Consider the following 15,695-nt stretch of genomic DNA (forward strand, 5'->3'; position numbering starts at 1 on the left):
CACACCTTTCTTGTGTGACCCTCCTTCTTACAATGATAGCATCGAACTCCAGATGCTTCGCCACTGTAAGACTTCGACTGGCTTTTGCCCTTCTTCTTGTCAAACTTACCATCCTTTCGTAAGAGTTTTCCTTTAACGGCCAAACCTTCGCCAACAGTCGAAGGTTTATGCTCCTTTCGTTCGTTCAGGTCCTTTGAATATAGGGCTGACTGAACTTCTTCAAAGGTCAGGGACTCCCTTCCATACAGGAGAGTTTCTTTGAAGTGAGCATGTGATCGAGGCAAAACGCACAATAGTAACAACGCTTGATCTTCATCATCGATCTTTACATCAATATTTTCAAGATCAAGAATCAGCTTGTTGAACATATCCAACTGCTCAGCCAACACTTTGTCTTCAGCCATCTTGAATGAATACAAAGCCTGCTTCAGGTAGAGTCGATTTACCAGCGATTTGATCATATACAAACTTTCAAGTTTCGACCATAACCCTGATGCCGTCGTCTCCTTTGATACCTGTCTGAGAACCTTATCACCAAGGCTCAATAAAATTGCGTTGTGTGCCTTCTCGATCATAGTCGTCTTCTCCGTTGCCGTTAATGCAGCATTCATGGCTGCCTCTCCCTTCAACGCTTCCAAACAACCCTGCTGAACCAGTAGGGCTTTCATCTTCAAGCACCACATACTGAAATCATTCACTCCGGTGAACTTTTCAATATCATACTTTGTTGACGGCATATTCTCCACGCTCACCGCACCAATTTGTTGTGAAAAACGATGTCAAGAACAAAATATAATAGGAATTAGGGAAGCTAAGAACAACACAAGAATTGGTTATAACTGCTATTCTTTTACTTTCTCTTAAAACAAGATTACAAGTTTACAAGAATAACAAATAACCTCTCTCACCCTAAATTAGGATTTGCAGCTTAGCAATGATGAGAAACTAGTATGTTATTTATAGTAAAACCTAACATACTAACTAATGGGCTTTTTCCACAAGGCCCATCACACAAGCCAACTTAATAAACAAGCTAACTTAACAAATTAGGGTTTAAACACTAAACCTAATTTAACATGCTAACAACCCTAGCATCTTCGACACCAGCATGTGAACAACCTTCGACTTCATGCTTAATCCTGCCAAATCAAGAAGCTACCCTTCGACCATACTAGAGTTCGATCCAATATCTCACACTCCTCATCATAAAAAGAAATTTAATTATAATACACCATTTTTTATATCTCAATTCCGGGATTGAAATATACAAAAATATATATAACCATAATATAATACTAAAGTTTATTCTTAATAAATTAATAAGTGACACAATTTTAAAATTTTATTATATAATAGGATTTAGATGTTATTATCTTAATATATATATATGGTTAATTTACAACAGAACATTAGAAAAGTTAGAATAACATTAATTATTGAGCATGTTAACTTTTTTATGTTCATTATCTTTTAAGAATAAATGTTATCCTATAATTTCAGTGATCAAAGAGAAATATTATCCTATTAATTTGAGGTATGTTTAAATCTTGTAATTAAAATTTTATTTAAAAACTTTAACTTTATTATAACTTAAATATTTAACTTAATATTTTTTTTTGTCATGTATGTTAATTTTAAGTTCATTTTAATCTCTTTTTTTTTTTTAAAATAGATTTTTGATTCAAAACTTTAAAAACTATTACATTGATATTTTAATTTTTTAAGACGCATCATCTTAATCTTCTTCGTCTAATTAACGACAAAAAAGAGAATTAAACATTTTGAAAAGTGGATCAATATGAAATTTTATTAAATTATGATTCAAAATGAATAACGAGGTTAACCATAATCAAAAGAGTATTAAACTTAAATATTTTGAATATTATAATTTATATATTTATTTGGCTTATTTTTCTATGGCCACCCCAAAAAAAATTCTTTAGCTCCACCACTGGGAATATGTTGCTTTAGTTTTAACTTGGTAACATACCAATTGATATATGTTTTGGTAGAAATCCAGGCTAAGGCATTACAGAGGTTACCAAACACATCATAATTGCGTGAATATGTTAACTTAAGCAACTTCATTTGTTGTACTACAATGGCTATCATAATTCACCTTCCATTATTGCTATCAGAGAAAAATTAACTTCATGCAGTTAAGGTTGCAATGCATTCATATAAGTGGGGTATCAGGGACCAAATTGAAAGGTGTGAAGGGGTTGTCCATTTAGAAACAAGATTGCTTATGCCTAGTCTCTCCTCCGAAATTATACTTCTAGACTATTTTTTTGACAAAATAAAGATGTGACTCACTTACGAATGTTGTGTATTTGACCATTTGTGGTGGGTATGGAAATATACTTCCGATTTTTTAGAAGAACAATTTCGAATTTCATTTGGATAACTCTTCACCACTAAAGGTGGAAAAGCAACCCCTAGAAGTATTGGTCTCAAAGAACTTGTCCTCTATGGCCCATCCAAAGCTTACATGTAAGAAGAATATAACTACAGATAAATCAAACAGTGGGTAGAAATCCTCAAAACATAACTACTAATAAATGACTAAACTATGTGGATCAAACAACACTCATCATAAAACACCATATTTCAGTCCAGAGCATCCTTATTTAAAAAACTATAGATACAACTTTTTTTTTTTTTGCTTTATTAAGACTTGGGTGAAGGTAAAGCGCATGAAGCCAAACTTCAAACGATGATAACTACAAGTACAAATGTTGCGCAAGCCTTGGACGAGGATGGGCCAAAAGAGGCACTTCTCTTTGCAATGTTAGCCCATATGCTTCATCCATGTTGAGTTTTTCCGGCAATAACCCATTCTCTAACTCCCAATCATATGCTTGAACCAAAGTCGCAGTGAGAAGTTGAACCATCCTAAGTCCAAGACTCATACCAGCACATATTCTCCGTCCAGCACCAAAAGGTATCACCTCAAAATCAGTTCCCTTAATATCAACATCAAACTTCTCCCCACCGGGGAGAAACCTTTCCGGCTTAAACTCCAATGGGTTGGACCATTCTTTAGGATCACGCGATATCGCCCAAACATTAACCAACAGAGTTGCACCTTTAGGGATATGATAGTTGAAGATTTCACAGCTCTCATTTGCAACGCGTGGGAGTGAAAGAGGCGTCGATGGATGAAGTCGAAACGTTTCCTTCACCACAGCCTCTAAGTAAGGAAGATGAGCCAAGTCCATTTCAGTGACCAACCTGTCTCGACCCACAACAGCGTCCAACTCCTTTTGAACAGAAACCATAAGTCTAGGATTTTTTATCAGCTCGGCAATAGCCCACTCCGTTGTGCTTGATGATGTATCTGTACCAGCTGCAAACATGTTCTATAGACCAGATACATTAATTATTAAATTCATATAATACATATTAACGAAAGTATTAAAAAGAATACATGGATCAATTGTCGACATACCAAGAGTAAAGCTTTGATTTCGGTATCATTAACTTTGTCTCCATCCTCATCATCTTTTTCTTTCAGTGACAGTAACGTACTCAACAAGTCATTATGCTTCTCACTCTTGGAAACCTTGTGATCCTCAATGATGCTGGTTAAAAATGTATCAAACCTTTTGTGTAATTTCTTCATCTTGCCTTGCACACCTTGAAGATCCAACCACTCTAAAGCAGGAACAAAATCACCAACATTGAAAACTCCAGCCAATACCATAAGCTCAACAACCATAGACTTAAACTCATCAGCCCTAGGATCACAACCACTATTGCCGTCGTTAAATACGCGTCGTCCTATCATTACTCTTGCCAATGCGTTGGTTGTGCATACATTTAGCAGTTGTCCTAAGTTTGCTGCTTTGGATCCAGAACTTGCCAAATTGCGGATTAATCTTGCTACCTCTTCCTGCATTTATGTGACAGAATTAATTAGTTCAAACTTAATTTCATCATTTCTAGGGAGTTTAGTTCATTTTCACTACATTGATAAAAAAAAAAACATGCATTTTATTGTTTAACAATTTTATTTAAATTTTTGTAACTGGAAATTTAAAGTGAATTTGAGGTTTAAATTTTTATTTTATAATTTAATTACTAATACTAAGTTTAATTCTGAAACGTCCAATTTGATTTTGATTGAACGTTTTTAATTTGATGAATGCATAGCAAGTTTTTTCTTATAAGAAAGCATTATTTGTTGTTTATCTTCAAGACAGAATATAATATCATTCATCTTTTAAAATAATGAAACGTGTATAGATAGTTTTCAAAACGATGACTTTTATTTGGACTTTTCGAAGATAATAGATTAAGGACTAAGACTTCTTCACTTGAAAGTAAATATTTTCATTTAAAACACAGACTAAGAAAAAAAAGAATGGGTGGTGTCAAAAAGAAAATGAAAAAGAATGGTTGGTTGAGGTTTTAAAAATGAGTTAAGTAACATCATGGTAGGGGTAGTTAGCGTGATCAGAGGTGAGAAAGTAAGATAACTGGGCCATGTTTCAGTTATAAAAAATTTAGGTTTTTTTTTTTTTTTTTTTGAAAATAGATTTTATAAAGTTATTTTTTAAAATAACAAATTTCTTTATATTCATTTTTTTTATAAATTGAAACATTAAGTTTGACAGCTTATAATATAAAAAAATATTATTAAAGACCAAATCATAATTAAAATTACAAATATTTTTAAAAAGTAGTATTTCAAAAATAATTTTTATGAAAATTATTTAAAATAGTTTTAAAATTAAGTGATTTTTTGAAATTTTAATATTAAAAAAAATTTCAATAAAAAATTAAATATCTAAAATAATATTTTAAAAATAACTATTCAAACTAAATTTTCATTTGAAATGAAAAAAAAATTCATTTTTACATAAAATTATGTAATACAATAAATGTACTAGCAGTCTATAAGTTTATGGATGTAGTTATTTTTTTTATTGGTTTAGAGTATTTTTTTTAATTGGAAATAATTACTATATATATAAAAATAAATGCAAAAGATGTTTATTTATATTCAGGCACATACAAACTACACGGTGAAGAGGAATCCAACGTTCCCTAAAAAAGCAAAGAAGCCAAGACAGGATAATCTGGGAATAAAATAGAAAAACTGACCAAATATAGTCAAAACTCAAAACAAACACGGAGACGGGAAAAACTGACCAAATATAGTCAAAACTCAAAACAAACACGGAGAACAGAGGAGAGGAGAGAAAAGTAAACTACAAGCATAATAATTACCGAATTTAATGCCTGTACGTCTCATTTTTAAAAGTTTACCTACCCTTCTATGTGTTTCAATGTGCTAAAATATAATATCAAAATGATTTTGTTTTAGTGTATTAAAAGAAATAAAATAATATATTAATAAAAAAGTGAAAATCACCAAAATACACCTATAGAAAATTAAAAAGAATTCAACAAAATAAACAAATGGCTACATTGCTTCCAGCAGAACAACAAGACATACAAAAAACGACAGAAGAAGCATCCAAGCAGATCAACCCGCAATGATAATAAAATTGAACTTAATATATTTATTTTGAGAGATTCATCTTATCTTATCAACTCTCTCAACTATAGGTTTTTCTATTATAATAACTGTAAAAAAAGTTTTGGTAATATCTTATTTTATCAATTCTACTCAATCATATATGTTACAAAGTTTTTTATGAACCGACATATGTTAAAATTAAGGATAAATAAATTTAAGTTTATATTAAAAAAATGTACATATTTATAAATAAATTTTTATCATGTTTTTTTCTAAATAATTTAATAATTAAATTCACAACCTTTAAAAAACTCTGTCGGTACAAGTACACAGGAGGAGAGATAGAAATAAGTTTTTCACCGGTCTGTGGCATGTACGTACTGTGGGGGGTAAAGTGGTAGGTACCGGGGCTTTGAAAATAACGATATTGTTATAAAGACTGACGGAAATAACTTCACATGAAAACGAAAGGAAAAAAGGATCCAAACCTGCCGAATGTGGCTAAAATCATCCAAAGCCTTAGAAGAAAACATGTGAACGTACGATATTTTCCTCAACAAACGCCACCGTGGGCCATAGGGAGCAAACACAAGATCTTGATAGTTATACGCCATGTATTTAGCGCCGGAGTTAGGTGGTCGGCTAGAAAAATTAGCATCATGAACCTTTAAAAACTGCTCCGCCACGGAGGCGGAAGCGGCGACTATCACGTCGACGAAGCCCAGACGGAGGTGCATGAGAGGGCCGTGTTTGAGAGCTAAGGCGGCAAGGGCGTGGTGGGGGACAGGGCCCATGTGAGGTAAGTTTCCGACGATCGGCCATGGTTTAGGCCCAGGTGGAAGACGTGAGGAAGGCTTTGAAATGAGGTTTAAGAGCTTGTAAATGAGAATCGATGCAGCAATTGTGACAAAGATAATGATCCATGGAGACATGCTTGTTTTGTGTTTGTGGTTTTGTCTGTGTGAAGTGTGAGTGCAATTTTGTCTAAAACATATTTTTGAATGGCATGGAGTTTAAAATGGCAAGAGGATGCAAAATTGTTAATGCTAATTGTTAATATATAGAAAGAGAGGGATAGGACGGGTTTGGTATGTGTTTACTTATGGTTATAATTCAATATATATGAATTGGACAGATATGCTATTTGATTTATTATATGGACAGCTAGTGTAAATATATAATTACTTTATCTAAACTTATTTTGGAAAAATTCACAAAATTCACAATATATTAATGATAAGAACATTGCACTAAAAACAAAAGTCCAATTAAGAGAAGGTCAACAAAACAAAACTAAAAAAGAAAAAGAAGGAAAAAACAAACCCAACCATAGAAGAAGGAGTCTAAATCATCTCCATTTTCTAAGAAAATCGAGATCAACATTTCTTTTGTCTAATTGAATGACAAGTGGCATAAAATAATATCAATGGTTAAGATTTTTATTAATATTTTATGTTTAATAAATAAAATCTATATTAATATTAAAGAGAAGAAAACATTTTACATAATGCTAAAACAGTTTTGGTGGAAAATATTTCTGGAAACATTGAGGAACAAACTCACAACAATGGCATCTTCTTCAAGCATATTAATCAAAACCACACCAGCCAGAAACCACATCATACCATAATTTTCATAATCATCTATCACTTTTCTTTATAATTTCATTCACTTCTTACTGATAGCATCTATTGGGTTATATCATCGTCGTGGTCTTGTGTTGTGTAGACGTTTGAGTTTGATGCAAATGGAAGAGCAACAAATGACAGTGACCATGACGCCTCCTTCTCATTCTCATTCTATAAAATTATTTTTTGAAAATGTTCCTCTGTTAATTTATATACAAAAGTATGTTGAATTTATATATTTAACACATTGAATCTATTTTTGTCATCAGAATCCCCAAATGAGTTATCAAATTCAACTCTTAACAGTGTGGTTCAATGGGTCAACAATATCCATGAATGTATTTTGCCAAATAGTGAAGAGAATTTAGTTGATCATGCACCACACTTGGAAATGGAGTTTGAATCGGAGGCGTCCGCCTATGAACTTTATAATGAGTATAATAGGAGAATTGGATTTGGTATTCGTCGAGAATATGGTAATAAAGAGGGAAAACGGGGCATTGACAAACGAGACCACTTGATAAAACAATCTAGAGCAGAAACTAGAACCGGAAGTAAAGCACGTATGGTTATTTCACTTGATAGAAAAGTTGCAAAATACAAGATTGTTGACTTTGTATCCGAACATAATCACCCTTTTTAACCACTGGGATATGTTCATGTGATTTTCTCTCATCGACGCATTTCTGAGATACAAGTGTCACTAATTATGTTGGCTGATGCATCAGGACTAAAACCAAACGATTTTCACGAGTATGTGTCAAAGCAAGTTGGAGGAATAAACATCGGTGGTTATATAAGACAAGACCATAAGAATTACCTTCGAACTAAAAGAAATCATCCATTAAGATATGGTGAAGTTGGTGCATTGTTGGTGTATTTCAAGGGACAAAGTGAAAATCCTTCATTCTGGAATCTATCATAATCTGGTTGTATCTAAAGTAGGAATCTATGAAACTAGTGTTTGTGTCTGAAGATCCGTCAAATCTGGAAATCTACATTGGGTAAAGGTTATAGATCCTTAGGGCATACATCGTTAAGGTCATTGAAGTGGATGCACATGAGCCATTTATTTGATGCCTTCCTTACTAAGACCATGTTAGCCATCCACGATGGATGTTTTACCTATATTATGACCATGTTAAGGCCATTGAAGTGGATGCACATGCGCCATGTATTTCCTCATCAATAATTGTTATTTTTCTCACGCCAACCTTGTGCTTCCTTTGAGATATTGGCTTCATAGTGGGATCATTAGTGAGACGATGACATACCACTATGATATATATTCCTAGCATATATAAAGGTGCCTATGCAAATAAGTCGATGTTCCTCTTATGCAGAGTGACCATCTCATCTTCTTTCGATTCAGACAGGGAGATGCCCATTTTGGTGTTCCAAGGTGTAACACCCCAATTTAGAATTATTTTAATTATGTGTTTATTTATGAATAATTGTGTGATTTATTTTTTTGATGAGATTATTGGTGATGGTGTAAGACCTTGGGTTAGAAAATATATTAGAAAACTTAAATAATAGTTTTATGTTGTTAGTAATTAAAATAATAGGGAAAATAAAATAAATTAGGATGTGTAAAGATTTTAAGGACATTGAGTTTATTGCATGAGAATAGGTGAAGAAATATGAGGAAAAGCATAGTAAGGGTCTAGTGATACTAGAAAAGAGGAAAAGTAGGGGAAGAAAGATATTTTTGATGGTACGTGAAAAGTTGAGAAAAGGGAGAAAGAGGCTAGGGCACAAAGGAATCAAGGGAGCATCCATCCATAGTGAGATAAGAAGCAATTCCTATAGATAATCTAAGGTAAGTGTGAGTAATGGTTCTCAATTATGATTGATATGAGAGAATGGTAGATATAGGGTTTTAGCTCTTTTGGTTGATATTGGTTTGTGATGAACATTGATGAACATACAAAATCCTTAATCTTGATGTTGTGTGCATATGTGGTATTTATGAAATTTTTGATGAAGTTGTTGGTGAAAATTAGTTGTTGATTTATGTATTTCATGAACCATAATTGATTTGACATGAACAGGTGAATTGGAGAATAAAATGATGAATTGGTGTCGTAGTTATGAAGTATTGTTAATATATGATTTCATGACATGATGGGTGAAATTAGGATGTTAAAATAGTAGAAAATTTGAGTTATTGTGATATGAATTCGTGGGATAAGTTGCTAGTATGTAAATTGGTGTTTAAATGATTAAAAATTGAGTTTCCATGCTAAAACAAAAGTATGTGTCGACCTGAACGAGCTATTTGTCGACACATAACCTTTAGAAAAAGTTATTTTGAAAACATTGACTCATGTGTTGATACATGAAGGCTAGATGTGTCGACACATGCAAACAAATGCTATAGGCTTTAAAAAGAGAGTACATGTGTCGACCTGTAACACGTATGTGTCGACACATTGATAACGCGAAGTATTTATTTATGTCATATTATGTTGGTATTTTATTGTCTTTCAGGTATATACTAGAAAAGAAGCTAAATGTGAAAAAGAACTGGAAACTGGCAAGAAATGAGAAGAATAAAGAGAAAAAGAAAAATCTACTTTTGGCATGTGACCCCCGCCACAAAAGGTGCTGGCAATAATTAAAAGTGTGGCCCTTTCCACAAAAGTGTGACCCTTTCCACAGAAGTGTGCCCCCCCGCCACAAAAATGAAATTTAGCCGTTTTAAATTTAAATTCAGTTCCTGATTTCTCTCCACGCCAGGTCTTATGCTTTTGGCTCCACCAAGTCCACCTTCTCCTGATTTTTCTCCATGAAGAATTAGATAATTAGGTCTTCAAAAGAGGTTATTGATAAGTGCCAAAATGTTGTTATTTTGAGTATATAATTGTGGCACTTATCGATTCGATTCATTCCGTTTTTGTAATAAAATCCCCACTTTTGTGTATATATTCACATTATTTAGTTTTCATATACTTTTATACCGTTTAATAGTTTTTTCTTTGTTTTTATAGGTATTCATGCTTATTGGAGCCTCGAGGAATAAAGTGTCGAAGGCACGGCTCCGATTGCGCAATTTTGGAACTGAATAAGGAAGTTTTGTAGCAGAAGGTCCGCTCAGCGGAGTTCAAGCGGAGCTTGGCAGAGATTTGAAGCATTTTTGGGTCCGCTCAGCGGAGGTAGCCCGCTCAGCGGAGCTACGTATACTGTTGTAGATATTTTGGGGAATAAGTGAAGGCCGCTGAGCGGAGGGGGTCCGCTGAGCGGACCTGTGCAGATTTGTGTTTATATTCTCTTCATTTGTACATTTCTAGGTTATGGTTTTGGGAAAGTTTTAGTCCCAACTCCATCATTTTCATTCTTAGATTAGGATTAGCTTAGAAAACAACACCGGGTCATGCACTTGGAAGATCAGAGGTGGATTTCTCATCAATCGGAGCTGACAACCCGCGAGATGTTTGGTTTATCTCTTCTCTTCTTTGTGTATTTCTTTTGTGTTGGGTTTTGTTTGTATATTTACTTGAATCTTATGTATATTTACCGATTTACCGATTATAAAGTTATATTTAACTTTCTTTACAAATCTGTGTTGATTGTTATCCTGGATTTTTGCTCTATGCTAGGGATTTGAGTTGCTTTAGAGATAAACTTCTTGAATCTTTATCTAGGATGATTATCTGTTGGTTCTGAACTCTAGAGATAGATTTAGAGCTAGCATTCACTGTGGGTATCTGTACTTAATGCTTTCGTGTTTGAGCGGGCGCGAGAGATCGCCGACGCGAGAATACGGATGTTCTCGTGACTTTGCGTTAGAGATAACCTTAGTTGTGAGATGATCTCGTTTGTGCTCCAGAGATGGACGCTTATGTGAGAGATACGTGATGACATAGACGAGTATCGTAGGTTGAATATAATGGGTTGGTAAGTGTATGTTTGTGAAGAGTGAATATATTTACATTCCTGATAAGTTCTTTCTCTTCTAAGAATGTGTTTGTTATTCTTTCCTGTCTATATCTTTGTTTACTTTTTGCTCATTCAAACCCAAGCTCGAAACCGTAGAAACTGTTGAATGGCATCTCTCCATCTCTGTGGACGATAATTCCTGGATCAATATTTCCAAATCTTGTTTGTTGCTTGCCCTATACTGCATTCAACAAAATGGCGCCGTTGCCGGGGATGGTTGTGATTGCATCGCAATATTTTTCGTGGTTTTGAGCTTTGTATATAACGTATATATTGTATATGTTTACTTGTATATTTCCACTTGTACATGTTTACTTGTTTATGTTCACCAATTTAGCTTACTTGTTTATAATTACATATAATTATACTTTTGTATATAACATATATATTTTTATAGTTTCACTTGTATATGTTTACTTGTTTATATCCACCAATTTTCCCTTTTTTGTATGATAGTAGTTGTTTGTGTTTCATACTTGTGCATATGTGTTGGTTTGTGTACATAATTGTATACTTGCGTTTTCTTTTATGTTCGTTTAATTGTTGTATATATTTGTACCAGTAACATTTGTTGAGTGGTTGGTTAGGAAACTTTCTTTAGGCTTGTGCGGTGAGACGTCACCATGGCATGACGGAAGGAAGCTACTTTCCAAACACCTAAACAATAAAGGCGTCGAGCTAACGACGTAAAACAAGCGCTTGTTGGGAGGCACCCCAATGGTTGTAAATATTGTTTATATTTATGTTTATGAGGTATTTAGGTGAAGTGGTGAGTGATTGGAACAGCTGGTGCAATTCTGATTTTTCTGGTTTTTCTGTCATCCGCTGAGCGGAGCAGAGCTCGCTGAGCGAGCATAGCAGAATTTTGTTTTTCTGCTCTGCACCAGCAGGTTCTAATTCCACTTGGTTCCATCTTTTTCCCACTTTCACCAAGGCTAATTAGTAGTATATATTAGTTTTGTTTTTCTAATTCTTTTGTTGGTTGTTTGTACTCAAATTTTGTTCGGTGATTCGAAGATTTTTGAGGTGATTTTCCAAAGCTTGAGTGTTTCAACTTGCGGATGTATGGTAGGATATTGTTTTTAAAGTCGTATCATTCAAGGTACTCATTTATCGCTTTTTATAACATAGCATGTTTAGGAAACTTTTCATTTGTACAATTACCATGCCATTCATTCTTTTGCATTACTTGCTTATTGATTGAATCACTTTAGTTCCCAAACCATAAATGTGAGGAAGCTTTCCATTGTTTACATATATGCTGGAGGCCACAATCTTTGTTTTAACTGGATTTTATTATGCTTAATCTTTTGTTTATGTTGATTTTATGAAAGCATGAAAAGGATCAAGGCATTTTGTTTCATTTTGAGCACAACCACCATAACCAAATAGTCAATTCACCTTGTGAGTGTGTGATCATTTGTTAACCCTTTTGAGCCTTTTTGTCAATGTCCATGTTGTTTTTGCTAAATGCTTATCTTTGAGTGTTTAGTTCTCATTTTTGCATGGATGATTGATTCTTTGTTTTCTTGAACCCTCAACCATGATTTTTGGTATGAATTTTTACCTTGCCTTAGAAGTAGGGAGTATTCATATGATGATATGGTTGAATTCAAGTTGGGGAGAGTAATGATTATGTACTTATTTGGTTGTTTCTATGAGGTTGAAAAGAAAGAAAAAAAAAAAGAAGTAAAAAACAGTGAAAAAAAAAGAAAAAAAAAGTGAAAAAGTTTTGAAAAAGAAAAAGAAAAGAGAAGTGAATAATTGTGCTAATAAGTATTGAGATTGGTTTGAGAAACTTGTGATTATGGAAGAAGTTTGATCGAGATTTTGTTGTTTGAATCTTTGGTGGATTGATCACTCCCTTAGGTTTAGGCAAGTTTTTGTTTCGATTAGCCTTAGGACATATCCCTTGTTTGTTAACCAAGCCACATTACAACCTTGAAAAGTCCTTGTGATTCTTGCTTTTGTATCTTCAATGTGATTTTTAGATGAATGCATAATTTAATCTTTTGTTTGCAAGATTGTTGGATGAGTGTTAAAAGTCCTTCACCTTTGTGTGTTCATCCATTGATGAATTTTTGCTAGGTGTGATTCATGATGTGAGCATGTATTGTGTTAGAATGTTTTGTATGCTTTTTGTACTTAGGATTCGTTTCGTTTACATGTTGTCGTTGTAGTATAGTGGTAAGTATTTACTTTGTTTATACGTTTTTGTGTTGAGCCATACATTTGTTTTTGTTTTTCAAAACTTGTTGATTCACAATTCTTTGGTTTATTACTTTTAATTCTTTGATTTATTTGACATTGTTTGAGGACAAACAAAGTTTTAAGTTGGGGAGAGTTTGATAAGTGCCAAAATGTTGTTATTTTGAGTATATAATTGTGGCACTTATCGATTCGATTCATTCCGTTTTTGTAATAAAATCCCCACTTTTGTGTATATATTCACATTATTTAGTTTTCATATACTTTTATACCGTTTAATAGTTTTTTCTTTGTTTTTATAGGTATTCATGCTTATTGGAGCCTCGAGGAATAAAGTGTCGAAGGCACGGCTCCGATTGCGCAATTTTGGAACTGAATAAGGAAGTTTTGTAGCAGAAGGTCCGCTCAGCGGAGTTCAAGCGGAGCTTGGCAGAGATTTGAAGCATTTTTGGGTCCGCTCAGCGGAGGTAGCCCGCTCAGCGGAGCTACGTATACTGTTGTAGATATTTTGGGGAATAAGTGAAGGCCGCTGAGCGGAGGGGGTCCGCTGAGCGGACCTGTGCAGATTTGTGTTTATATTCTCTTCATTTGTACATTTCTAGGTTATGGTTTTGGGAAAGTTTTAGTCCCAACTCCATCATTTTCATTCTTAGATTAGGATTAGCTTAGAAAACAACACCGGGTCATGCACTTGGAAGATCAGAGGTGGATTTCTCATCAATCGGAGCTGACAACCCGCGAGATGTTTGGTTTATCTCTTCTCTTCTTTGTGTATTTCTTTTGTGTTGGGTTTTGTTTGTATATTTACTTGAATCTTATGTATATTTACCGATTTACCGATTATAAAGTTATATTTAACTTTCTTTACAAATCTGTGTTGATTGTTATCCTGGATTTTTGCTCTATGCTAGGGATTTGAGTTGCTTTAGAGATAAACTTCTTGAATCTTTATCTAGGATGATTATCTGTTGGTTCTGAACTCTAGAGATAGATTTAGAGCTAGCATTCACTGTGGGTATCTGTACTTAATGCTTTCGTGTTTGAGCGGGCGCGAGAGATCGCCGACGCGAGAATACGGATGTTCTCGTGACTTTGCGTTAGAGATAACCTTAGTTGTGAGATGATCTCGTTTGTGCTCCAGAGATGGACGCTTATGTGAGAGATACGTGATGACATAGACGAGTATCGTAGGTTGAATATAATGGGTTGGTAAGTGTATGTTTGTGAAGAGTGAATATATTTACATTCCTGATAAGTTCTTTCTCTTCTAAGAATGTGTTTGTTATTCTTTCCTGTCTATATCTTTGTTTACTTTTTGCTCATTCAAACCCAAGCTCGAAACCGTAGAAACTGTTGAATGGCATCTCTCCATCTCTGTGGACGATAATTCCTGGATCAATATTTCCAAATCTTGTTTGTTGCTTGCCCTATACTGCATTCAACAAAATGGCGCCGTTGCCGGGGATGGTTGTGATTGCATCGCAATATTTTTCGTGGTTTTGAGCTTTGTATATAACGTATATATTGTATATGTTTACTTGTATATTTCCACTTGTACATGTTTACTTGTTTATGTTCACCAATTTAGCTTACTTGTTTATAATTACATATAATTATACTTTTGTATATAACATATATATTTTTATAGTTTCACTTGTATATGTTTACTTGTTTATATCCACCAATTTTCCCTTTTTTGTATGATAGTAGTTGTTTGTGTTTCATACTTGTGCATATGTGTTGGTTTGTGTACATAATTGTATACTTGCGTTTTCTTTTATGTTCGTTTAATTGTTGTATATATTTGTACCAGTAACATTTGTTGAGTGGTTGGTTAGGAAACTTTCTTTAGGCTTGTGCGGTGAGACGTCACCATGGCATGACGGAAGGAAGCTACTTTCCAAACACCTAAACAATAAAGGCGTCGAGCTAACGACGTAAAACAAGCGCTTGTTGGGAGGCACCCCAATGGTTGTAAATATTGTTTATATTTATGTTTATGAGGTATTTAGGTGAAGTGGTGAGTGATTGGAACAGCTGGTGCAATTCTGATTTTTCTGGTTTTTCTGTCATCCGCTGAGCGGAGCAGAGCTCGCTGAGCGAGCATAGCAGAATTTTGTTTTTCTGCTCTGCACCAGCAGGTTCTAATTCCACTTGGTTCCATCTTTTTCCCACTTTCACCAAGGCTAATTAGTAGTATATATTAGTTTTGTTTTTCTAATTCTTTTGTTGGTTGTTTGTACTCAAATTTTGTTCGGTGATTCGAAGATTTTTGAGGTGATTTTCCAAAGCTTGAGTGTTTCAACTTGCGGATGTATGGTAGGATATTGTTTTTAAAGTCGTATCATTCAAGGTACTCATTTATCGCTTTTTATAACATAGCATGTTTAGGAAACTTTTCATTTGTACAATTACCATGCCATTCATTC

At 34.0% G+C, this 15,695-nt stretch overlaps 1 protein-coding gene across 1 annotated transcript; it reads right to left on the reverse strand.

The window, feature by feature from the left end:
* Positions 1–2,470: 2,470 nt before the first annotated feature.
* LOC131634888 (flavonoid 3'-monooxygenase-like) lies at positions 2,471–6,581 on the reverse strand. The gene is made up of 3 exons (XM_058905513.1): positions 5,977–6,581; positions 3,452–3,895; positions 2,471–3,362 (listed from the first exon to the last, which is right to left on the reverse strand). The coding sequence occupies exons 1-3, from the start codon at positions 6,418–6,420 to the stop codon at positions 2,724–2,726; spliced, it is 1,527 nt and encodes a 508-aa protein (XP_058761496.1). The 5' UTR covers positions 6,421–6,581; the 3' UTR covers positions 2,471–2,723.
* Between the last annotated feature and the right edge of the window lie 9,114 nt (positions 6,582–15,695).

The sequence above is a fragment of the Vicia villosa genome, linkage group LG1, assembly GCF_029867415.1.
Source record: "Vicia villosa cultivar HV-30 ecotype Madison, WI linkage group LG1, Vvil1.0, whole genome shotgun sequence".
Taxonomy (NCBI): domain Eukaryota; kingdom Viridiplantae; phylum Streptophyta; class Magnoliopsida; order Fabales; family Fabaceae; genus Vicia; species Vicia villosa.